At 49.8% G+C, this 24,721-nt stretch overlaps 2 protein-coding genes across 2 annotated transcripts in view; both read right to left on the bottom strand.

Moving 5' to 3' along the window:
• The window catches only part of LOC132574402 (uncharacterized), a 69,763-nt gene extending 58,553 nt beyond the window's left edge, over positions 1-11,210 (bottom strand). The window contains exons 1-2 of the mRNA XM_060242764.1: positions 11,105-11,210; positions 5,535-5,834 (exon numbers count right to left, since the gene is read on the bottom strand). Of these exons, the coding sequence (XP_060098747.1) occupies positions 5,535-5,834; positions 11,105-11,210 (406 nt within the window). The remainder of the gene's footprint in view (positions 1-5,534; positions 5,835-11,104) is intronic.
• A 4,642-nt stretch (positions 11,211-15,852) lies between these two features.
• LOC132574401 (zinc finger protein 658B-like) lies at positions 15,853-23,619 on the bottom strand. The gene is made up of 2 exons (XM_060242763.1): positions 23,504-23,619; positions 15,853-17,467 (listed from the first exon to the last, which is right to left on the bottom strand). Exons 1-2 carry the CDS (start codon positions 23,617-23,619, stop codon positions 15,853-15,855), a joined length of 1,731 nt encoding a protein of 576 aa, XP_060098746.1.
• Positions 23,620-24,721: the final 1,102 nt, after the last annotated feature.

Raw genomic sequence — 24,721 nt, 5'->3', positions numbered from 1 at the left:
TAACAAGGAAAGGAAAGGAAAGGTCCCCTATGCAAGCACCTGTCATTTCCGCCTCTGGGGTGACATTGCTTTCACAACAAGAGGTACTATCTAATACCAGGTATTTCATGTGTAAGACAGAACAGTGAGCTTTTCAGGATTTTCTGTTGTTGAGCTGTAGAAACTGCACTGTTTAGTGGTGTCTTGGTTTGACATCTTTCATAAAACTTTCTATGTTGTAGAAGGGCCGGCATTAGGAAAAGAGAAATCAGAATCTAGCCCCTTCCATAGTCTTTCTGAGCATCTCTGTTCTAGCCCAGCCTGAGCTCAGCATGAAATCTTCATGGGAGGAGGACTCCTCAGGAATATGGCTGGCTCTGAGTCAACAGAAGCCAGGAAAGAGGCTGATGAGCTGCAGGCTGACCAAGACTCACCACCAGCAGCTGATCCAGAGCCACCACCCAGCCCTGATGCAGCAGGGGAGGGTCACGTGATTAAGAAAGGCTGAGGGACTTGGGAATCTTCAGTCTGGAGAAGAGGAGGTTGAGGGGGGACGTGATTGCTCTCTTGAAGTATTTCAAGGACTGTCGCTTAGAGAAAGGTGGGGAGCTGTTCCTTTTGGCAGCAGAGGAGAGGACTTGTAATAATAGGTTTAAATTAAGGGAGGGAACGTACATGCTGGATATTAGGGGAAACTTTTTAACAGCAAGAGTTGTTCAACAGTGGAATTGGTGGGAGCCTAGATGTTGTGGAAGCAACAAGTCATCTTCTTAGATTTTGTGACCACAACACCTGACTCTATCTTTGTATGACCTTGGATTTTGACTTCAGCTTTGTGACTCTCTGGCTTGTGCAGGACCCTTGGACTTCCGGGCTACACTCTCTGGTTTACCCCTTCTGGTAACAACTCTTTGGCTGGTGCACTTTTGGTCTGTGGACTTCTGAGACTGAACTCTGGAATCTGTGTGAGCACGTGAACATGTCTGGCTTGCTGGCTCTCATCCCCACCCTTGCCTCTGGCCAGGACACCATCTCTGGTTAGGGGTGACGGCCACATCAGTGGCCTCAGTTGTCCCCGGGCAAGTATCTGAAGAGGCCTCAAAATGATGCATTGCTGTGCAATAGTTTGATTCATGCATCATCCCATGCGGAACAATTCACACCTTTGGCACTTGTGGAAGATCCTCCTTACCCAGAGAGATGACGCTCAGATAGTTCTCCTGCATGACTTCCCTGTAGAGGGTTTTCTGGCCCGGATCCAGCAGGTCCCACTCTGCTGTAGTGAAACGGACAGACACCTCCTCAAAGGAAAAGGGGCACTGGAAGAAAAAGCAGATTCCCTCATCAGAGATGATGCCAGGCAGAGACTGCACACTGGAAGGGAGTTGTCTGGGGTGGAATAGGATGTATGGGTTTATATGGGTAAAGGGAGTGGTGGTCAGAACCTCACTCACCTGGAGCATTGTAGAAACTGCAGGAGCAAAAGCCCCCGCGAGAAAGTAAGAGGAAACCCAGGCTGTCCCCTGCTCATTTCCCCTACCTGGACTAGAGATAAAGCGGCAGTTTCCACAACTCTGGAAAGATGATGGATCAGCATCTCTCCACTGCCTGTTAGGAAGAGAAAGGAGGAAGGCTGTTTGTTGAGACTCTTATTCCAATTGCTTGTTTGTTGCTCACTTCACACATTCCCTTCCCAGGAGTTGGAAACCTTATCCTGTGCACACTCAGCACAACCTTTTGCTAAACTGTGGGAAAGGCAGAAGAGAAGTATCCATGAGCCTCAGGGGGTGATAAATGCTGCCAACATGTTTGAGACTTCTGTGAGACGTAAAAATGTTCCCTGTGAACTCTGGAGTTCCAAAGGTCACAGCATCCCTGCTGGATCAGACCAAACGCCCAGGAATCCCCTTCTCCTGCCAGCTGGGCTCTTGAGTCTGGACTGGGGGTGGAAATGACGTCACATGACATGTCACCCTCACATTCAGCCCAAAATCCAGACCCACTTGAGCGCTTCTGAAGAATCCAGGATAGTATCAGAGCCAAGCTTCACCCCAAGGCCCTCCCCCAAATCTCTGGGGTTTGAGGAAACAGCCGGTCATCCCTCCTGCAGCACCCTATTCCCTTCAGCGGCCTGCCAGGTGTCCCTGTAAGAACAGGCACAGAAGCTGAATTTTCCCATGGTTATTCGCTCCCTACAAACTGGTTTTCAGTGTTCAGTGCAGGCCCAGAAGGCAGAGGCTCCCTGTATTCACCAGGATGAATAGCTCCGCCCACGTTTGTCTAACTTTAGTTTCCTTTTTTGAGCCACCCTGAGTTCCTCCTATGGAAGGAAGGTGAGAAATGAATATTCTAATTAATGGGAGGAACTGCCCTCTATAATTCTGTCTAATCCCCTTTCAGAAGAATCACAGATAGTGAAACTTCAGTGAATATGTCTAATCCCCCCTTTGAGAAGATTCACAGTGAGTGGACATTCAGTGCTGTCTGTTATGTGAAGAAGTACTGAATGTATTAGCTGACCTGAACTCTCTACCCATCACATTCATGGGGTGCCCCAAGTATAAGCAGGCAAAAGGAGCCCTTACCACAAGAGAGGGCATCTTGGGCACCCTGCTGGGCCTGCGCCCTCTGCCCTTCCTCCAAGGAACCTCGTTCTGCCTCAGGGAATGGAGCTTCTCTCTCCATGGATGGTCCCCACATCTGAAAGAGCAGTGAGTGAGAAGGAGAAGATATGGAACAGAGAAGAGACCAAGCAACGGATCCTGCCCCACTCCCAGACTCTGCACTCTTCCATCAGCAGACCCAATGAGACATCTGGAGTGATAAGAAAATCTCTAGTAGAAGAGGCTGCTGAAGGAGGCTGTTAAATCTCCCATTCAAATGATTAATAATAACAACTTTTATTTATATCCCGCCCTCCCCGCCGAGGCAGGCTCAGGGCAGCTCACAGACATGGCATGTGCCGTGATTACGGTAAATACATTATACAATAAAATACATTCAAATAAATTAATTAAAACCACAACAGTTAAAGGTGCTGTAGTACAACACAGTATATATCAGATGGCTAGGTGTCACTTCAGGATTGTAGTCCCGCAGGGCTCGAACCTCCGCTGGTAGTTGATTCCTCCAATGGGGAGCCATTATTGAGAAGGTCTGCTCTTGTGTTGTTTTCAATTTGGCCTCCCTTGGTCCAGGGATTTTTAGGAGATTTTAGGAGCTAGATCTCAGTGCACTCTGGGGGATATATGGAGAGAGGCGGTCCCTAAGGTAGGCAGGTCCTCGGCCATATAGGGCTTTAAAGGTAATAACCAGCACCTTGTAATGAACTCGGAACACAATTGGCAGCCAGTGCAGCTCCCGCAACCTAGGCTGCATGTGTTCCCACTGGGGTAGTCCCACTAACACCCTGGCTGCCGCATTCTGCACTAGCTGCAGTTTCCAAGTTCGGTACACGGGCAGCCCCATGTAGAGGGCATTACAGTAGTCCAACCTCGAGGTGACCGTTGCATGGATCACTGTTGCTAGGTCGCCGCGTTCCAGGAAGGGGGCCAGCTGCTTCGCCCTCCTAAGATGGAAGAAGGCGGCTTTAGCAGTGGCTGCTATCCGTACCTCCATTGTCAAGGAAGGCTCCAGTAGCACTCCCAAGCTCTTGACCCTGCGCACTGGTATCAGCGATGCACCGTCAAAGGCTGGTAGGGAGATCTCCTCCCCTGGCCTGCCGCGACCCAAACAAAGGACCTCTGTCTTCGCTGGATTCAACTTCAGCCCACTTGGCTGAACACTTGGGCCAATATCTCTCAGGGAAACTTTAGGATGATGTTTGATATCCTTGCTTGACTTGGACACAGCTGGAGGAAACCCCTCACCTGCTCTGCCTGCCTCTTCTCCTCGGCCTGACTCAGGAGGAAGCCTTCGGCCAAGGCCACCGCCTGGGAACTGGTCTCCGGCCCACATTCCCTGACCCAGCGCTGCATTTCCTGTTGCAGGAGGGCTAGGAACCTCTCCAGGATCACCAGGTCCACCATCTGCTTCTTGGAGTTCCTCTCTGGCTTCAGCCAGTGGATGCAGAGTCGATGGAGCCGGCTGCAAACCTCTCGGGGCCCATCAGCCTCACGGTACTGGAACTGCCGGAAGTGTTGGCTATGCACCTCTGAGATCTCCGTGACCTGAGAAGGTGTCTCTGGCATGGGGCTTTCCCAGCCTTCACCACCACCCCCAGCTTGGGTGGGAGGGGGGCCTTTGCTTGCTGTCTTGCCAGCTGCAGCTCCTTCTGGGTCCTGCTCTTCCATCTCCCTCCCCTTCTCCTGGGTCACCTCCGACTGGATGGAGATGCCTTTAGTCACTTGACTGTAAAGAGATAGAGACAGTAACATTATCAGAAGGAAAGCGAATGAGAACTGCCCTGGTAGATCAGAAATAAAATGATCTTGTGGTTTGTACACCTGGTTTAATATAATTTTGTTATATGACATAGCAAGCTATTTTAGACATGCCTGCTTCATTCTTTGGAAAAGTTAATTGTGTCTGTTGAGCTCTTTAAGGATGTTACAAGCTTAGCCTCTCATTACATGGGTTCAGTCTGTCCAAGGGGCTGATTCTTAAGGGAAACTTGAGCCGCAAAAGGACAAGGGGGACTGGTGACCGCTTAACCGTTGTCTGTATCTCTTCAGTAGACCTGAAGGGTTAGGCAAGAGCACCTCTTTCAAAAGCCATGGGGTCCACCTTTGAACTGCAGGGTTCACCTGGTTAGATCTCCAGCAAATATGTCTTTTGGGAAGGTTGAAAACCAGCTCCCCATGGCTCTTGTCACAACTAGAAGGAAACTCTCAGGGCAGTTGCAGGACTGGGTATCATGATAATGTAACCACAGGGGCTCAGTGAATTACTCTCAACATTCCAGTTAAGAAGATACATTTACATATCCATCTCCAATTCTGATATTTGCATCTCTATGATTATCCCCCAAATTAAATTCAAACAAACGGTGACCAGGAAAACTGAGCCTGCTATCCCTGTTTAGTCCTTGTATTTCTTAAGCATCTTCATTATGTCCTATGCTAGTTTGCTGGTCAGCGGAAACGGGCCATAACTAGCTTCCAGCCACCACTCTGGTTTGGGGTTCAACCCAGGCAGGGCCTAGAATAGCTTTCACCTTCCCAAGCCCACCCACCCCCCGCCCACACAACACGGGGGGGGGGGGGGGGGCAATGACAAGCCTGAAGTGTCAGAAGGACCCAGGCCCATAAAGGCTTCCGTGGAGCAGAGGGGAATCGAACCCAGCTCTCCCCGATAAGAGTCCCTGCATTAACCGCATGACACCCCACTGGCTCTCAGCTTGTCCCCGGGCAGTTCAGGTGTGCGGGGAAAGGGGGCGGCGGTGCAGCAAGGTAGCCCCGCAGCAGAAGACGTGCGAGAGGAAGGGGATGGAGTCTGGGGAATGGCCGGGGGGCCATCGATGCTCTTGGCTGCAGCATCATCCAGGGGGCTCCAGGCGCGCCTCCTTTCTCTCCCCCCCCGGTCACCCTTGGGTGCTGCAAGGCCCCCTTCCCTACCTGGCCGCCTCGCCTTCCCCTCTCCGGCCCTCGTGGTGCTCGGAGCTGCTGCAGCCTTTGCAACCGGGGGAGGGTCGCAGGAGGCCCGGCTGCTGCTCTTCCCTTCGGCCCCTCCTGCCCCACCGGCGCAGCACCCCACCTCTGGCAGCAGAGCTTCCACGTCTTCTGTTCCGGGGGCCCCTTTGCAAAGGCCGACCCGGCATGCAAGCCTTCCTCCCCTTCCCTTCCGGGATTCCAGCGCCCCCTGGGCCCGGCCTCTGCTCTGCCGGGATCGCAGCTCTTCCACACGCCTGGACTCCTCTGGGTTGCAGAACAAGAGAAAAATATCCTGCCCCTTTTGCAGGGAGACTCAGCCTTGCAGCCTTCGTGCCTTTGGGGGCTGGTCCCAGACGCCTGGGAGGGGCCTTCTTGCACCGGGGGCAGAAGGAAGGAGAGTTTTTTCTCTTACAAACAAGGGAAGGATTAATCCTTGAAACCCAGATGTATTTATTTGGGGAGGGGGAGTATCATCAGCACTTTGGGCTGCCCAGCAAGCATAACATTTTTGCCCAGAATCCTAGAGAGGGAGCTTGGCATGTGTTTCCCTGGGCATTCAGGAAGACACCTTCACTTTCTGTGGTACCCACCTGTGATGCTGCCTTTCCCTAAATCAGACCCCTCCCCTTGATCCATCCAGGCCAGTATTGTCCACTCAGACTGGCAGGGCCTCTGCAGGACCTCAGGAGTCCTTCACATCACTCACTCCCCAGGAGGGTCTTTGAACGGGAGGTTGGACAGGAGACCTTGGTTCTGCATGCCAAGCGGATGCTCTGCCCCTGAGCCACAGCCCCCGCTCCCCTAATCCCAGCTTTCCTTTCAGCCTACAGACGGTGCTAGTCCTCAGTGCTCTCAGGCAGCCGCCCAGCCCTGGGGCCCATCACAGCCAGTGTTTTCTGCTCAGACCGGCAGCGGCTCTGCAGGGTCTCAGGCCGAGGTCCTTCACATAATAATAATAATAATAATAATAATAATAATAATAATAATAATAATAATAATAATAATAATAAATTTTTATTTATACCCCGCCCTCCCTGCCGAAGCAGGCTCAGGGCGGCTTACAAGACATGGTGGGTCATTTAACTGGAGATGCCAGAGACTGAACCAGGCATGCTCTACGACCACTGAGCCATGCTTGCCGTCTTGCCAGCTGCAGCTCCTTCTGGGTCCTGCTCTTCCATCTCCCCCCCCTTCTCCTGGGTCACCTCCGACTGGATAGAGATGCCTTGAGTCACCTGACTGTAAAGAGATACAGAGACAGTCACATGTCACAAGGAAAGCGAATGAGAATTCCCCTGGTGGACCAGAACTAAAGTGCTTCTTGCGGTTTATAGACCTGGTTTAATAGAATATTGTTATATGACATACCAAGCTATTTTAGACATGCCTGCTTCATTCTTTGGAAGTTAACTGTCTCTGTTTGTCTTTTTATGCATGTTACAAGCTTAGCCTCTCACTATATGGGTTCAGTGTGTCCAAGGGGCTGATTCTTAAGGGGAACTGGAGCCCCCAAAGGACCAGGGGGACTGGTGACCCCTGAACCATCCTCTGTATTTCTTCAAGAGACTTGAAGGGCTAGGCAAGAGCACCTCTTTCAAAAGCTGTGGGGGTCCATAACATTTAAAGGGACAGCACGCCTTATAAATGCCTTCCCTCCACAGCAAATAATAATGAATAGGGGCACTTTCTTTTGGGGCTCACATTATTGAACCCCCCCCATTGAATCTTTTTGAAACTTGGAGGGTATTTTGAGGAGGGGCATCCAATGCTGTGCTGCAAATTTGGTGCCTCTACCTTAAAAACAACCAAACAGCCCCCCCCCCTTTTACCCGTGGATTAATTCTCCATTGTACCCTAAGGGAATTGGTTTCCACGCAGGGGAGGGGGAAAGAGGGCACCAGCGACCCCCCTGGAAGGCAGGGGGCAGCTGGGGGGGGGGGTTGCAGGCGGGAGGAGCCCCCCCCAAGCCTGGCCAGCCCGCTTCCTCCTGCCCCCCTTCTCCTGGAGAGCACCGGGGGAGGGGCGGGGGGGGCTTTCCCTGCAGCAGCAGCAGGCTGCGGAGCCTGGGTGGGGGAGGGAAGGGGGTCCCTGCAGCCGCCCCCCTCTCCCGTGTCCCAAAGGCGGGGCCCCTCCCTGGCCGCCTCCCCGCTTTCCTCTGCTCCGTCCCCGCCGGCCTGTGCGGGCGCAGCTCTCCCCGTCGGGGCGCTGCTGGGGAAGGCGGAGCGGGGCCGGGGCTGCCTTCGATGGCGCTCCTCCTCCTGCTCCCCCGACGCCCCAGTTAGGCTGCAGCGCCTCTTTCTGGCCTCCCCCTCCCGGAGCAGCAGCAGCAGCAGCAGCGGGGCTTGCCCGTCTAAGGGGCGTCCTTCCCCTCGGGGGCCCGCGCTTGGCAAGGGAGAGGCGCCCCCTCCCCACCCCCCGGGTTCCGGCAGAGACCTCGGCCCGGGCTGCGGCTCCTTCCCGGCGGGGCTCCCTCCCCGCTGCTTCGGGCGGCTTGCAAAGCCCTGAAGCCGGTGCGGTACCTTCGGGGGGCGGGGAGAGCTCAGCCTTGCAGCCCGCGGGCCTCGGAGCCTCCTGGCAGGCGACGCTCTGGGAGGGGCCGCCTCGCACCGCCGACAGGAGGAAGGAAGGGGGGGGGTGAATCCTCCTCGGGATCCGCCGCTCAGCACTCCGGGACGCCCCCTCGAGCAACGCACGTGCGCCTACAATTGCAGTCAGGAAGCCTGCAAAGCGTTTCCCCGGGGATTCTGGGAAGAACTCGGGAAGCCCCCTGCACTTCCTGGGATGCCCACCTGTGGAGCTGCCTGGCACGAAAAAAGACCCCGCCCTCCCCGCCCCCATCCAGGCCAGTATTGCCCACTCAGACTGGCAGGGCCTCCCCAGGACCTCAGGAGCTCTTCACAGCACTGCCTCCCCCCAGTCTTTGGACAGGAGACCTTCTGCACGCCCAGCGGATGCTCTGCCCCTCAGCCACAGCCCCCTCCCGCCTAATCCTCGCTTTCCTCTCAGCCTACAGACGGTGCTAGTCCTCAGTGCTCTCAGGCAGCCGCCCAGCCCTGGGGCCCATCACAGCCAGTGTTGTCTGCTCAGACTGGCAGCGGCTCTGCAGGGTCTCAGGCCGAGGTCTTTCGCATCACCCACTGCCTGGTCCATTTAACTGGAGATTCCAGGGATTGAACCAGGCATGCTCTGCTACCACTGAGCCATGAACCTCTGGGCCATGGAAAGAGGAAGGGGGGCTCTGTCTTATGCTGAAGGACCCTTCATCTCTCAAGAGTGCCCATTGTTGTGACTGGCAGCCGCTCTCCTGTATGTACCTGTCCTTTTAAACTGGTGACTAGACTGGGGCTCTTCTGCAGGCAACTCAGAGTCTCTGTTGCTGAGACCCCCCCCCCGTTGGGTTTTTCTCCCCCACCCCCAAAGTGATTCCTATATATAAGATTTACCAGGCCGCCTTGTTACTCAACCAAAAGGGCCAGAGGGAAACGGGAGCTGACCTGCTGCGTCCTTTGAAGGGACGTCTTTGTATCTGGGGCTTCCTGGTCTCCCCACTGCAGTTCGAAGCCCCGTCTCCTTTCCTCCAAGGCAGGAAGTGGGCTGGGAAAGTCACAGCTGATGTGGTGAACAGGATGGGCAGGGGTGGAAATCTTTTATTTTAAAAAAATATTTTCCATAGGTGGGTGTTGAACATATAGACTGGCCTACTTCACAGGGTTGTTCTGGTTTTTGTTTTTAACAAGTCTCCTAGCGGGGCACTGATGCCTACAAGCACAGGCTGCCCGGGGTGGGGGGGTGTCTCTTTACCCTTACAGTGGAGTGGGAGTCCCTTCCGTCATCGTGTAATTGGACTCAGGATTCACGGGTGGTCAAAACTTTCAGGAAGTTAGGAAGGCCCATGTTTCAGTGGCAGCTGTCCTGGTTTGGGGGAAGCCAAGAGGGCTCTATGGTCCTATTTTGTAAGCAAACAATGGAAAAACTTATCCGAGAGCTACTGTTTGCTGATGATGCTGCACTTGTCTCCCACTCGGTATCAGCTCTGCAGCATATGACGTCCTGCTTTGCAGAGGCTGCCAGGCTATTCAGCCTAGAAGTTAGTCTGAAGAAGACAGAAGTTCTCCACCAGCCTGCACCCCAGGAAGATTATCACCCTCCCTGCATCACTGTGGGTGAATCAGTTTTGAAGACAGTCCAGCAGTTTAGCTACCTGGGGTGCATCATCTCCTCAGACGCCAAGATCGACAAGGAGATTGACAACAGGCTGGCAAAGGCTAACCGTGCATTTGGCCGACTGCACAAAAGAGTGTGGAGCAACAAGCATCTGAAAAAAGGCACAAAGATCAATGTTTACAAAGCGGTTGTGATGACAACCCTTATCTACGGCTCCGAATCGTGGGTTTTATACCGTCATCACATGCAACTCCTTGAGCGCTTTCATCTGCGCTGCCTTCGCACCATCCTCCACATCCACTGGAGTGACTTTGTGACCAACACTGAAGTCCTCAAGCGGGCGGAGGTTACAAGCATCGAGCACTGCTGTTGAAGACGCAGCTGCGCTTGGCAGGGCATATCTCCAGGATGGAAAACCACCGCCTTCCCAAGATTGCCCTGTATGGCGAACTCTCCACCGGCCATCGAAATACAGGGGCACCAAAGAAGAGGTACAAGGACTCCTTGAAGAAATCCCTTGGCACCTGTCGCATCAACCATCACCAGTGGTCTGACCTAGCCTCAGATCGCAAAGCATGGAGGCACACCATCCACCAGGCTGTCTCTTCCTTTGAGAACGCACGCATACCTGGTCTTGAGGACAAAAGGAGATTGAGGAAGAATCGCACTGCTACAGCACCAACCCCAAATCAGACTTTTCCCTGCAGCCACTGTGGCCAGACCTGCCTGTCCCGCATTGGTCTTGTCATCCACCAGGAAGCCTGCAGCAGACGTGGACTACTGCACCTTTCTTAAATCTTCGTTCGCGAAGTCAAGCCGAGAGAGAGAGAGAGGGAGTGGGAGTCCCTTCTGTCATCATGTAATTGGACTCACAATTCACGGGTGGTCAAAACTTTCAGGAAGCTAGGAAGGCCCATGTTTCAGTGGCAGCTGTCCTGGTTTGGGGGAAGCCAAGAGGGCTCTCTGGTCCTATTTTGTAAGCAAACAGGAAATAACACAGGCGAGGCTGAACAATCACAAACAAAACACTGTGTACTGCTATAAAATCACAACACAGTAAACACTTCAAATACTGCAATATATTATTTCACTCCAGGGCTGGATCTAGGGGAGGGGGGCAGAGGGGGGTGTTTGCCCCGGATGCTGACAGAGGGGAGGGGTGCCAAATTGGGTATGGAGCCCATTGTATTCTATGGGACCATAAGATAGAATGGCCCATAAGGGGGTGTCATTTTTTAATTTGCCCCCCCCCCCTCAAAAATCATGTAGATCCGTTCCTGTTTCACTCCAAATCAAAGCTGAATCCATGTGCACTGAATACACACAAACGGGATGATTTTAGTCCCTCTCCAGGCCACACAAATTCTGACCTGTAAATTCTCGCCGTTCTGCCACGATGCGCAACATCCAGCCAGAGTGGTCCTTCAGCGCTTCTGCCAGTTTGCAGATATCACTGAATTCAATGTGATTCACCATTGTCAAAATCGTGCTCTCCCAGTGTTTCAGCAGCTTGTCTGTCAGTCCCACCTGGAGGTTGGCAACCCTGACTGTATCGGGGGGATGGCATGGGCAAACTGTCCCTCATTGTCTGCTCCCTTTCCCCACCTCTCCAGCTTCATCTGAGCAGGGCCTCCTCTAGGGGCCACCCTGCCAATGGGCAAAATCAGCCACTGACTGCACATGAGCCTTCTCTGTTGTGGCCCCCGCCTTCTGGTATGGGCCTCCCTGGGGAACCCGGAAAGGCTCTCGCTCTCCCAGCTTTCTCAAATTATCCACATCTGGTCCTGCCTGACCTCCTTCTTCCTGGCCTCGCTCACCATGTGGGACAGAGTGGGACCCCCTTGCTGGGTTGCCCAGCCTGGCGCAGCTTTTCCTTCCAGTCCACCCCCCTCTTTGCCCATCAAAGCACTCCCCAGTCTGGCTTCTCAAGGCCCCGTCCTCCAGCTCTCCTGCAAGCAAAGCCAGATCCCAGGAGGAGGATGTTGGAGGACTTCAGTCTTTCTCTCCTCCTTGTGGTATCCTCTCTAGGAACTGCAGCACTGTCTTGTCTGCTTTAACCTTTTACTAGCTGTTGTGCACAGAAGCAGATAAAAGAATTACTTTCATGGCAATTTTTTTAAAGGAGAAGATTCAAGGTGCCTTTAAAGTGCCAACCGTCTCTCCCCACGTGTTCCCCAGAGGGTACTTAGATCTGGATCGCAGCATTTACTGTCAATCCCCGGGCCGAGGGAGGCGAGATTGAAGGCTACCAGAGAAAGAGCCTTCTCAATTGCTGCCCCCCCACTGGTGGAACCAACTCCCAGAAGATGTAAGGGCCTCGCGGGACCTTGCCCAGTTCCACGAGGCCTGCAAAACAATTCTATTTCGACTTGCGTTTCGTTAAACTACAGTACAAATAGATGCTCAACATCGCTGAATGTAATGGTACCAATACTAGCACCAAAAACCGTTTTAAATTATTTTAAACTGTTTTAAATGGTTTAACTGGTAACGATTGTTAATTTTAATTGTTTACTCACTGTTTTATTGTTTGGTGTTTGATTGTTTGCCGCCCTGAGCCTGCTTCGGCGGGGAGCCGGGATATAAGTGCGAGGAATAAATAAATAAATAAACTTGGTTGAGAAAATCCGGTCATTAGGTTGAGGTTTAAAACTTCGCTGTGGTCACTCAGACACGTTGTCAGCCAACACTGATGATTCTATACTTTAGGGGGAGGGGTTTGTGAGTTTTCTGCATTGTGCAGGGGGTTGGACTAGATGAGCCTGGGTGTCCCTTCCAACTCTAGGATTCTATGATTCTAACACAAAGCTAGGCAGGAAATCAAAAGGAGTGAAAAATTAGCCCAGAGAAGACAGGGACCATTCAAGCAATGCTACAGGAGGTCCGCTTGTCTGTCGGGGATTTTGAAAGGCAGGCCTCTTTTAAAGCGTTGCAGAGGTGAGCCAATACAATGAACAAGAAAGGGTGTTCAATAAACAGCACAAGTAAGTAAGTAAGTAAGTTTTATTCTTATATCCCGCCCTCCCCCGCCAAAGGCGGGCTCAGGATTAGGGTTAGAACCAATCAGAAATCTAACATCAGAGCTGAAGCGAAATGTAGGTTTTAACATGACACATTAAACGACAGAATATTAACATCGTAGGATCTCAGTGTCACCAAGTTAAATGCAGTAACAGACACCAAAGTCGTTTTGTACAGTGCAGGTCTCTTGCTTGGGTAGAAAAGCTCTCCTGATCCAGTCAGTTTTGCAGAGGATCATGACCACATACAGGCTGCGCCCCAACAGGTGTATCGGTGGTTGCGGAATCTGCCCACTTGCAGGCTGACACCTGCGGAAGACCTCACCCAGAGGAGAGGAGCTCTTGCGGTGGCACAGAGGGGGAGAGGCGGTCTGGCAAATACAAGTGCCCAAGGCTTTCTATATAATAGCCAACACATTAAATTGAGCCAAATAACTAACTGATGGGTAGCCAGTGAGAAAACTATAGAATGGGAATCACATGCATGCTCTATCTAAGTTCCAAAAGCAGGATAATAGCAGAGCTGCAGTGTTCTGTCCCAAATGGAGCTTCTGAATTGATTTTGAGGGAAGACCAATGCAGTGTTTGAGCCCAGCGGCACCTTGAAAACCAACAACATTAGAGGCTTAAGTGTGTGCACACATATCAGAGGTGCACATGCACACAGAACCTTACAGGCGGAATAAAACTTCATTGGTCTTGAAGGTGCCTCTAGACTCAACACGGAAAGGAAAGAAGGTTGGATGAAAAGAGGAAACCACTATGAGATCTTCCGGGAAAGGGAAATATGAAATGACAAACGGGAGGAAGAAATGACAGATGCATCCCACAAGACCTTGCGACTTACCACTAGGAATAAATATGGAAGTTCTGAGATTTCTGCACCTATCAAGCACATCTCTTTGAAGAAGCCCCTCTCCGCACCCCAAGATTGAATCCTAACAACTCTCTTGCAAGGTCTGTTAGCTTGGAGAGCTAAAGTTATTGTTATTCCCAGCATTTTGTTTTAAAAGTCATCAAGCTGGCTTTGCTTGGAAGATAGTGTGTGTGTGTGGGGGGGGGGGTTCCCAAAAGGACAACCTCTTTCCCTAGTCCAAATATTAACAAATAGATTAATACAAGGGCTAATAAACTCAAAAAATTCAATGGTAACTCACAGTAGATAGGGTAGTAGCTGTGATATATAAATAAGCAGTGCTACCAGACAGTAGAGCAGAGATAGAAAAAAACAAACCAAGCCAAAACTCGGGTAAGTGAAACTTTCTCCTTTTCCTGGTAAACTCCCTCCCCCAAAAAGGGGAGGTAGGATGATGTACAGCAGAATAAGAATAGAATATAAACAGGGATTAGAAGAGATAAACCAGTGTCCTTGTGTGACCCCCCCTCCCCTGCCCACTTAACAAGGGAAGAAAAGAGAAAAAGGCAAGCAAAGGGATCCAAAGCTAAAAAGACGCAGATAAGATAAAGACTTCAAAACCTCAGTAGATATAAAGATAAAATGGAACAGCAGAGAAATGAAGCAAAGAAAGAAAATATAAAACCCCCTACCCCCCGAAACAGGAGTTTAAAGGGAGAAAGGATTTTAAAAACCCCAGAAGCTCCAAAAGCTGAGCACAGCCTTGAGTATCTGCTGTCTTCCACCATGAACTGAAACACAACCTACTTGGTCACCAGATTTTTGTCTAACATATTTCCCTCTAGTAAACAATGTATATTATTTTAGTCACTGCTCAAGATCACCTGATTGTAGGAGCCCTGAAAAGGAAAGAAAGTCACTAAGGGACAGTCTGTTAACCCGAAAATGTGACTGGCTAAAAGGCATTTAAAGAGCTTCCAGGCCTACGATGAATTTGAACCCAGACCCACTAAGTCTTCTTAACCCAACACTCTGGCTCTAGAACTTAACTGAACCACATCATGAATGCGGCCAAAGTGGGTGGAGTTCATTCATGAAGCTCAGGAATAGACCAAAGTGCGAGTCCCAAGCAGCTGCAAGAGGATTTTGAAAGAACTTTATACACAATGGGGGGAGGGGGGAAATGCCACACCAACCTTTAACATATTTAACAAAGCCCAACTAATAAAAACATCCACAGAGCACTGAAAACACAAACTTGACTTATCTGAAGATAATAATAATCTCTTTAATGACCTCTGACCTTTCCTTAGCTGAGTTTTCTGATTCATAAAGAAACAATCAAGGGTGGCTATTTGCCAACTCTGCCCGAGGGGGAAAGTGTGGTGTCCCTTTAACACCACCTGAAATAGTACAATGTATTTGCGGGCTTCAAAAACATGCTGATGTAGTTTTAGAGTGTAACCGTAACTGAATCTCATCCCACACTCTGAGCATTCAAAAGGTTTCTCCCCTGTGTGGTTTCTCTGATGTAGTTTTACAGTGCCACTGAGACCAATTCTCTTCCCACACTCTGAACATTCAAAAAGTTTCTCCTCTGCGTGGGTTCTCTGATGCAGTTTGAGATAGCTACTAGGACTGAATCTCTTTCCACACTCTGAGCATTCAAAAGGTTTCTCCCCTGTGTGGGTTCTCTGATGTAGTTGAAGAGTGCCACTGAGACCAAATCTCTTCCCACACTCTCAACATTCAAAAAGTTTCTCCTTTGCGTGGGTTCTCTGATGCAGTTGAAGATCGCCACTTTGACTGAATCTTTTCCCACAGTCCAAACATTCAAAAGGTTTCTCCCCTGTGTGGGTTCTCTGATGCAGTTGAAGATAGCTACCATGACTGAATCTCTTTCCACACTCTGAGCATTCAAAAGGTTTCTCCCCTGTTTGGGTTCTCTGATGTAGTTTTAGAGTGCCACTGAGACCAAATCTCTTCCCACACTCTGAACATTCAAAAAGTTTCTCCTCTGCATGGGTTCTCTGATGCAGTTTGAGATAGCTACTAGGACTGAATCTCTTTCCACACTCTGAGCATTCAAAAGGTTTCTCCCGTTTGGGTTCTCTGATGTAGTTTTAGAGTGCCACTGAGACCAAATCTCTTCCCACACTCTGAACATTCAAATGGTTTCTCCCCTGTGTGGGTTCTCTGATGCAGTTGAAGGTGGCTAGTATGACTGAATCTCTTTCCACTCTCAGCATCCAAATGGTTTCTCCCCTCTGTGGGTTCTCTGGTGCCGTTGAAGAGTGCCACTCTGACTGAATCTCTTTCCACACTGTGAACATTCAAAAGGTTTCTCCCCTGTGTGGGTTCTCTGATGCAGTTTTAGAGTACAACTGTGACTAAATCTCTTCCCACACTCTGAACATTCAAAAGGCTTCTCCCCTGTGTGGGTTCTCTGATGCCGTTGAAGATGGCCACTCTGTCTGAATCTCTTTCCACACTCTGAGCATTCAAAAGGTTTCTCCCCTGTGTGGGTTCTCTGATGCAGTTGAAGATGGCGACTATTACTGAATCTCTTTCCACACTCTGAGCATTCAAAAGGTTTCTCCCCTGTGTGGGTTCTCTGATGTAGTTTTAGATTGCCACTGAGACCAAATCTCCGCCCACATTCTGAACATTCAAAAAGTTTCTCCCCTGTGTGGATTCTCTGATGCCGTTGAAGATGGCCACTCTGACGGAATCTCTTTCCACACTCTGAGCATTCGAAAGGTTTCTCCCCTGAGTGAGTTCTCTGATGCCGTTGAAGATCGCAACTGAGACTGAATCTCTTCCCACACTCTGAGCATTCAAAAGGTTTCTCCCCTGTGTGGGTTCTTTGATGCTGTTGAAGATAGCTACTATGACTGAATCTCTTTCCACACTCTGAGCATTCAAAAGGTTTCTCCCCTGTGTGGGTTCTCTGATGTAGTTTTAGAGCACCACCGTGACTGAATCTCATCCCACACTCTGAGCATTTAAAAGGTTTCTCCCCTGTGTGGGTTCTCTGATGTAGTTTTAGAGTGCCACTGAGACCAAACCTCTTCCCACACTCTGAACATTCAAATGGTTTTTCCCCTGTGTGGGCTCTCTGATGCCGTTGAAGATGGGCACTCTGACTAAATCTCTTCCCACACTCTGAGCATTCAAAAGGTTTCTCCCCTGTGTGGGTTCTCTGATGCTGTAGAAGATGGCTAGTATGGCTGAATCTCTTTCCACACTCTGAGCATTCAAAAGGTTTCTCCCCTGTGTGGGTTCTCTGATGTAGCTTTAGAGCACTACCGTGACTGAATCTCATCCCACACTCTGAGCATTTAAAAGGTTTCTCCCCTGTGTGGGTTCTCTGATGTAGTTTTAGAGTGCCACTTAGACCAAATCTCTTTCCACACTCTGAACATTCAAAAGGTTTCTCCCCTGTGTGGGTTCTCTGATGTAGTTTTAGAGTGCCACTGAGACCAAATCTCTTCCCACACTCTGAACATTCAAATGGTTTCTCCCCTGTGTGGGTTCTCTGATGCCGTTGAAGATGGACACTCTGACTGAATCTCTTCCCACACTCTGAGCATTCAAAAGGTTTCTCCCCTGTGTGAGTTCTCTGATGCTGGTGAAGATGGCCACTTTGACTGAATCTCTTTCCACACTCTGAGCATTCAAAAGGTTTCTCCCCTGTGTGGGTTCTCTGATGCCATTTTAGAGTGCCACTGAGACCGAATCTCTTTCCACACTCTGACCATTCAAAAGGTTTCTCCCCTGTGTGGATTCTCTGATGCAGTTGAAGATGGCCACTCTGACGGAATCTCTTTCCACACTTTGAACAATCAAAAGGTTTCTCCCCTGTGTGAGTTCTCTGATGCAGTTGAAGATGGCCACTCTGACGGAATCTCTTTTCACACTGTGAACATTCAAAAGGTTTCTCCTCTGTATGGGTTTGCTGATGCAGTTGAAGAGTGCCACTGTGACTGAATCTTTTCCCATGCTTTGAACATTCAAAAGTTTTCTTGCCTCTGTGTACTCTTTGGTGCACAAGGAGCTGTGATCTATTTTTGAAGTACTTGCTACACTGAGTGGATGTACATGTCTTAATTATTCCCTTCTTTGGAAAATGTACATTAAGCTTTTTTCCTTTTCTCTTCTCATCCATACAGCTGCCTTTCTTTCTCTTAGGTCTTCCTTGATTTCGACTGTTTTCTTCCAAGTCTTTAACTCCATCTGGCAACTTCTGCTCAAATTCCTTGCCCTCCTCTTTTCTCTGATCATCCTCTGCTGGAATAAAGAGAGAGATCTCTGTAACACCTGGAAGGGCAGGTAAGGTCCAAAAACTTCTTTGTGACTGCAGACGGAAATGGCTCTTCAACCTCCTCCAGCTTCCCTGATCTTAACCACCTCCCCCCTTTCCCCTAAATGTCTACCATTTAAGAATATCTCATCCCCTCAAGAGCCACCGCTGAGCTTGCAATGCCAATTCCCTTACACACACACTTCAGGCTCATCTAGCCAGAAGCCATGCAGGGTTCCTGAATGCCATGAATTTCCATGGTTCCTAAATGCCATGATTGATTGATGATGGTGCTCGGCAACTGAAAAGAATAATAAGTGATTTAAAAATATCAAAGAAGAAAGTATAACCTAGCATTCTTACTTCTATTGCTCTCATGCAGACTTACAGGTTAATTCAGATCCTAGCCTTAGCTGGCTGGCGGGCAATCCCAGGGGAAGTGGAGACTCATCCAGCAGTGCCTCTTGCTGCAATCCAGGAAACCCCCCCAGGCAACAGGGCAAAAGTGTGGGATTTTATCAGGAAGGACCAGGAACTCCCAGAGCAGATCTAAGGGCTTTTCCCAGATGACTTATTGAAAAAATGAACACGCTGCTGTTCCACACGGCAGCACGGGAAAGAAAGCTTTTAGACCAAACTCCTGTAGTTAGAAGGGAGGGGCCCTGTGAACAGAACACTGGATTCTCCCCCAGCCAGCGGTGCTAGAATGCTGAGTGAAACAGAGAAACCTATTTGCACAACCTGAAAAAGCACACTGGAGGACTAGAAGATCATAGCGCTCTTGCTCAGAAGGAGTTCCTAACTCTCCAAATCTCAGTCCCCAGAAGGCCTCACTCCCTCCTTACTCAGCGGGCTGCATGATTGTACCAAACTAAATCTTGATCAAAAAGAAGTGAATGAAGAAAACCCCCATGGCTACTCCTTGCCTGTTCCCTGGACATGACCGTGCAGGATACTCACTCTCAGCCAGCTCATCTGGGAAGGAAATCTGTTCTTGGGATCCCCTTGAGAAACTCTCCAGCCTTTCTTGGGATGTGAGGATGTTGTCTTTCTCCACCAAAGCCTCTCTAACACTTCTGTCTTCTTTGGGGGGGAGGATGGGGGGGGGGGAGAGAAATCTACATATTTTTGAGGGGTGGGGTGGGGCAAAAGTAAAAAATTGCACCCCTTAAATTTTTCCTTTATGTATATGATCAATGTTTTTTATATAGATACATAATGAACAACTCCAGAGGCGCTGGCCACTGGACAGATGAGGGGGGAGGAAAACAAGTCCAAAGGCTTAAACTAAATTTTAGGAGACAAATCAGGCGTCCTAAGTTGGCTGCTTACTAAGAAGCACAAAAATATGCTTTTAAAAACTGAATACTTTTTTCTATCAGCATTACTCTGAGAAGGAGATCAGATCAGAGTTTCAAGTGGACACACTGGCAAGGGGGAAATGAGTGAAGTTGCCTCTACCTGCCTCTTCCGAGTCTACTGGTGGAACACAGAGAAGGGCAAAGTTTGCCAGGGGAAGAAAATAAAGGGTGAGTACAGATAAAAGCGAAAAGGGAGCTTGGCTCCACACCGTCACCCACGCTCCCCACCCTCTCTCCCTGTGAATGAGGAAGGAGGGGACACCTCAGGCCTTCTCCTGAGGGACTACATGACCTTTCAGTGCAGCAAATTTATTTCTCTTTGCCTAAGGAACGGGCTGTGCTGCTGCCACCATTGCCTTGGGGGGTAAACGGATGTATTGAAACTAAAGTAGAGTGGAGTAGGGCACCAAACTCTAGTAGAGCAGCAGTAGTGGTGGCGGATAAGAATATCCTTCTTAAAATGTGGTGAAAAAAGAAAGCTAGCCAGCAAAAGCAGCCCTGTGCATCCTCCCCCAACATTCCCATCGCAATTACAGAAAACAGAGAGGCCCTAGGCGCCCGCAAGTACATGGCAAGCCCTTTGACATCGGCAGCTTCAATTCCAACCAATAGTCCTTCAACTTTACAGGAATCCACGGTCCAGCAGCTCCTGAGGAAACCACGTAGTGTTCCAAATCCCAAGTAGTCTAGTACAGCAGATAAATCTTGCACACAGAAGTCTTGAACACAGTGATGAGGTAGTGTTTATATCCCTCCGTTTCACTAGAAGCGTTGACCAGCTTTCATACAGAGCATGGCAAGATTCCTATTATTGCACACCATTAAGCTACAAACTCCAAGGTCTTGCCAATTGTGCAGTTGGGTGAGCCTGCAAGCTCTCCCTCCCCCCTTCCTCCCCAAAGGAGGAGCCTCAGCCAGTGGAGAAAATTGAGGCTTTGATCTGTAGCTCCTGTGGAACTGAGCAAGCCTGGTAAGGCAAGCTGTGATGCAGAAGGAAGCAAGAGATGGGGAGAAGGAAGCAGATGACATCCAGTTGCTCAGGGGGGCTTATAGGAGCCCTTGTCAGAACATGTTTCATTGAAGTTATACATTTGCTGTCTGAATATGTTATATGCTGCCTACTAACCCGAATGCTTAATAACGCCTTATGTTACTAACCCAGCTACCCTGCATAGTGAAAAGGAAGGGGGGGAAAGGAGATGAATGTATCAAAGGCCATCGAGGTCTTTGAAGTGCAGAGCGCCCAGCTAACTTCCCAGGCGTCTCTTTTCCAGGCGCCTGAAAACAGCAAGGACATCACCAGGAGGGGGATGTAACCATCAACTGTGAAAGATAAGCGGGCATGTGAAAGTGTAACTTGCAGGGTCAAACTGCAGCTTTATTATGGGAAATAGTTTAAAGCACAAATCCTTTGAAGGCTGTTCATAAATGCCAATGGTTCGAGCTATGTGTTATCAGTTCCAATGAATCCATGCATAGAGTAACATTGTAGTTATCAATAAAGTCAACTTAGTTTTCAACAAAGACGAGTCTGATCATTTTGAAACTTCAATGAACCCTTTGCTGACAGCCCTCTGAGGGCCTGAATCAGCCCCCAGGCTGCATGTTCACACCCCTGATTTAGGCTATAGTTGGAATACTTATGTAGTAACAAGGAAAGGAAAGGTCCCCTGTGCAAGCACCAGTCGTTTCCGACTCTGGGGTGACGTTGCTTTCACAACTACAGGTACTATCTAATACCACGTATTTCATGTGTAAGACAGAACAGTGAGCTTTTCAGGATTTTCTGTTGCTGAGCTGTAGAAACTGCACTGTTTAGTGGTGTCTCGGTTTTACGTCCTTCATAAATCTTTCTAAGTTTTAGAAGGGCCGGCATTAGGAAAAGTGAAATCAGAATCAAGTCCCTTCCAGAGCATTTCTGAGCATCTCTGTTCTGGGCCAGCCTGAGCTTAGCATGAAATCCTCAGTGGCGGAGGACTCCTCAGGAGAAGAGGAGTCACGCATGGCTGGCTCTGAGTCAGGAGAAGAGGAGGTTGAGGGGGGACATGATTGCTCTCGTGAAGTATTTCAAGGGCTGTCACTTAGAGAAAGGTGGGGAGCTGTTCATGTTGGCAGCAGAGGAAAGGACTTGCAATAACAGGTTTAAATTAAGAGAGGGAACGTACATGCTGGATACAAGGGGGAACTTTTTAACAGCAAGAGTTGTTCAACGGTGGAATTGGTGGGAGCCTGCATGTTGTGGAAGCAACAAGTCATCCTCTTAGATGGGGAGGGATGGTGGCTCAGTGGTAGAGCATCTGCTTGGGAAGCAGAAGGTCCCAGGTTCAATCCCCAGCATCTCCACAAAAGGGTCCAGGCAAATAGGCGTGAAAAACCTCAGCTTGAGACCCTGGGGAGCCGCTGCCAGTCTGAGAAGACAATACTGACTTTGATGGACCAAAGGTCTGATTCAGTATAAGGCAGCTTTATATGTTCATATGTCAAGTCTGCTCTTGATTTTGGTCAGGCCTACGCTCAATCTTTGGTTCAGGAGAGAAGCATCCTTGGTAAAGCCATACTGAATTCCAATGCTGCCAGGTTGAGCTCTCCTCACCCCCCTCCCTTTCTTTTGTTATGTAGTTTTGCTTTGAAATGGGAATATGTGAAAGAGTTTATCAGGCCTTCTCAGGCTGGGCATCGGGGGAGGTTGGAGCCAAGAGACGCTCAAGGCCAAAGCAGGCCTGAGAAAGAAATTGTAACATCAATGTGTGAATGTGCCCTGCAAGAATCCCTTTGAAGTATACCTTATATGATTGCATTCTACTGTATGTAAGGCTGCGTTCTCGCGCCAACTCTCTTTACGATCTTCTTTAGCATGATGCTCCAAAGAGCCGCAGTAGATCTAGATGAGGACGATGGTGTCTACATCCGCTATCGCACCGATGGCAGCCTGTTCAACCTGAGGCGACTAAAGGCACACTCCAAGACAATGGAAAAACTCATCCGAGAGCTACTGTTTGCTGACGATGCTGCACTCGTCTCCCACTCGGTATCAGCTCTGCAGCATATGACGTCCTGCTTTGCAGAGGCTGCCAAGCTATTCGGCCTAGAAGTTAGTCTGAAGAAGACAGAAGTTCTCCACCAGCCTGCACCCCAGGAAGATTATCACCCTCCCTGCATCACTGTGGGTGAATCAGTTCTGAAGACAGTCCAGCAGTTCAGCTACCTGGGGTGCATCATATCCTCAGATGCCAAGATCGACAAGGAGATTGACAACAGGCTGGCAAAGGCAAACCGTGCATTTGGCCGACTGCACAAAAGAGTGTGGAGCAACAAGCATCTGAAAAAAGGCACAAAGATCAATGTTTACAAAGCGGTTGTGATGACAACCCTCATCTATGGCTCCGAATCGTGGGTTTTATACCGTCATCACCTGCGACTCCTTGAGCGCTTTCATCAGCGCTGCCTTCGCACCATCCTCAACATCCACTGGAGTGACTTTGTGACCAACACTGAAGTCCTCAAGCGGGCAGAGGTTACCAGCATCGAGGCACTGCTGTTGAAGACGCAGCTGCGCTGGGCAGGGCATATTTCTAGGATGGAAAACCACCGCCTTCCCAAGATTGCCCTGTATGGCGAACTCTCCACCGGCCATCGAAATAGAGGGGCACCAAAGAAGAGGTACAAGGACTCCTTGAAGAAATCCCTTAGCACCTGTCACATCAACCATCACCAGTGGTCTGACCTAGCCTCAGATCGCAAAGCATGGAGGCACACCATCCACCAGGCTGTCTCTTCCTTTGAGAACACACGCATAGCTGGTCTTGAGGACAAAAGGAGATTGAGGAAGAATCGCACTGCTACAGGACCAACCCTAAATCAGACTTTTCCCTGCAGCCGCTGTGGCCGGACCTGCCTGTCCCACATTGGTCTTGTCAGCCACCAGCGAGCCTGCACCAAACGTGGACTATTGCACCCTTCTTAAATCTTCGTTCGCGAAGCCAAGCCGAGAGAGAGAGACTGTATGATCTTTAGTCTTTCAATCTTACTGTAGTCGAGAACCATGATATCAATAAACTAGTTACTTTGTTACAACAAAAACACGTTATTGAATCTGCCGACTTGACATTAGATTTTGTTACCACAATACCTGACCTTTTCTGTGTTTGATCTTGGACTTTGACTTCATCTTTGTGACTCTCAAGCTTGTGCAGGACCCTTGGACCTCCAGGCTACACTCTCCGGTTTACCTCTTCTGGTAACGACCCTTTGGCTTGTGCACTTTGGGTCTGTGGACTTCTGAGACTAATTTCTGGAATCTGTGTGAGCACCTGAACATGTCTGGCTTGCTGGCTCTCATCCTCATCCTTGCCTCTGGCCAGGACACCATCTCTGGTTAGGGGTGATGGCCACAACACTGGCCTCAGATGCCCCCGGGCAAGTATCTGGAGAGGCCTCAAAATGATGCATTGCTGTGCAATAGTTAGATTCATGCATTATCCCATGTGGAGCAATTCACACCTTTGGCACCTGTGGAAGATCCTCCTTACCCAGAGAGATGACGCTCCAATAGTTCTCCTGCATGACTTCCCTGTAGAGAGTTTTCTGGCCCTGATCCAGCAGGTCCCATTCTGCTTGGGTGAAACAGACAGACACCTCCTCAAAGGAAAAGGGGCACTGGAAGAAAAAGCAGATTCCCTCATCAGAGATGATGCCAGGCGGAGACTGCTCACTGGAAGGGAGTAGTCTGGGATGGAACGGGATGTATGTCTTGGCACAGGTTGAGGGAGTGGTATTCAGAGCCTCTCTCACCTGGACCACTGTAGAAACTGCAGGAGTAAAAGACCCCCTGATAAAGTAGGAGGGAACACAGGCTGTCCCCTGCTCATTTTCCCTACCTGGACTGGAGGTAAAGCAGCTGTTTCCACACCTCTGGAAAGATGATGGCTCAGCAGAACTTCTCCAGTGCCTGTTAGGAAGAGAAAGGAGGAAGGGTGTTTGTTGTGACTTCCTCTTCCACTTGCTTGTTTGTTCCTCCCTTTGCACACTCCCTTCCCAGGAGTTGGAAACCTTGCCCTGTGTACACTCAACACAACCTTTGACTAAACTGTGGGAGAGACAGAAGAGAAGCACCCATGAGCCTCAGGGGGTGATAAAAGCTGCCAACATATTCCAGGCTTCTGTGAGACCCGAAATGTTCCCTGTGAATTCTGGAGTTCCAAAGGTCACAGCATCCCTGCTGGATCAGACCAAACGCCCAGGAATCCCCTTCTCCTGCCAGCTGGGCTCTTGAGTCTGCAATGGGGGCGGAAATGACGTCACATGACATGTCACCCTCACATTCAGCCCAAAATCCAGACCCACCTGAGCACTTCTGGAGAATCCAGGATAGTAGCAGAGCCAAGCTTCACCCCAAGGCCCTCCCGCAAATCTCTGGGGTTTGAGGAAACAGCCGGTCATCCCTCCTG

The sequence above is a fragment of the Heteronotia binoei genome, chromosome 6 (genome assembly GCF_032191835.1).
Source record: "Heteronotia binoei isolate CCM8104 ecotype False Entrance Well chromosome 6, APGP_CSIRO_Hbin_v1, whole genome shotgun sequence".
NCBI lineage: Eukaryota > Metazoa > Chordata > Lepidosauria > Squamata > Gekkonidae > Heteronotia > Heteronotia binoei.
This window is presented reverse-complemented; position numbering and strand designations above follow the sequence as displayed.

What these genes read in the sequence shown, in the direction of transcription:
- LOC132574401 (XM_060242763.1), bottom strand. Translation starts at nt 23,619, where the DNA reads ATGAGGATGAGAGCCAGCAAGCCAGACATGTTCAGGTGCTCACACAGA. An exon ending in AAGGGTCGTTACCAGAAGAG is followed by an intron (nt 17,468 to 23,503) that starts GTAAACCGGAGA and finishes TCACACAGGGGA; the next exon opens with GAAACCTTTTGATTGTTCAA.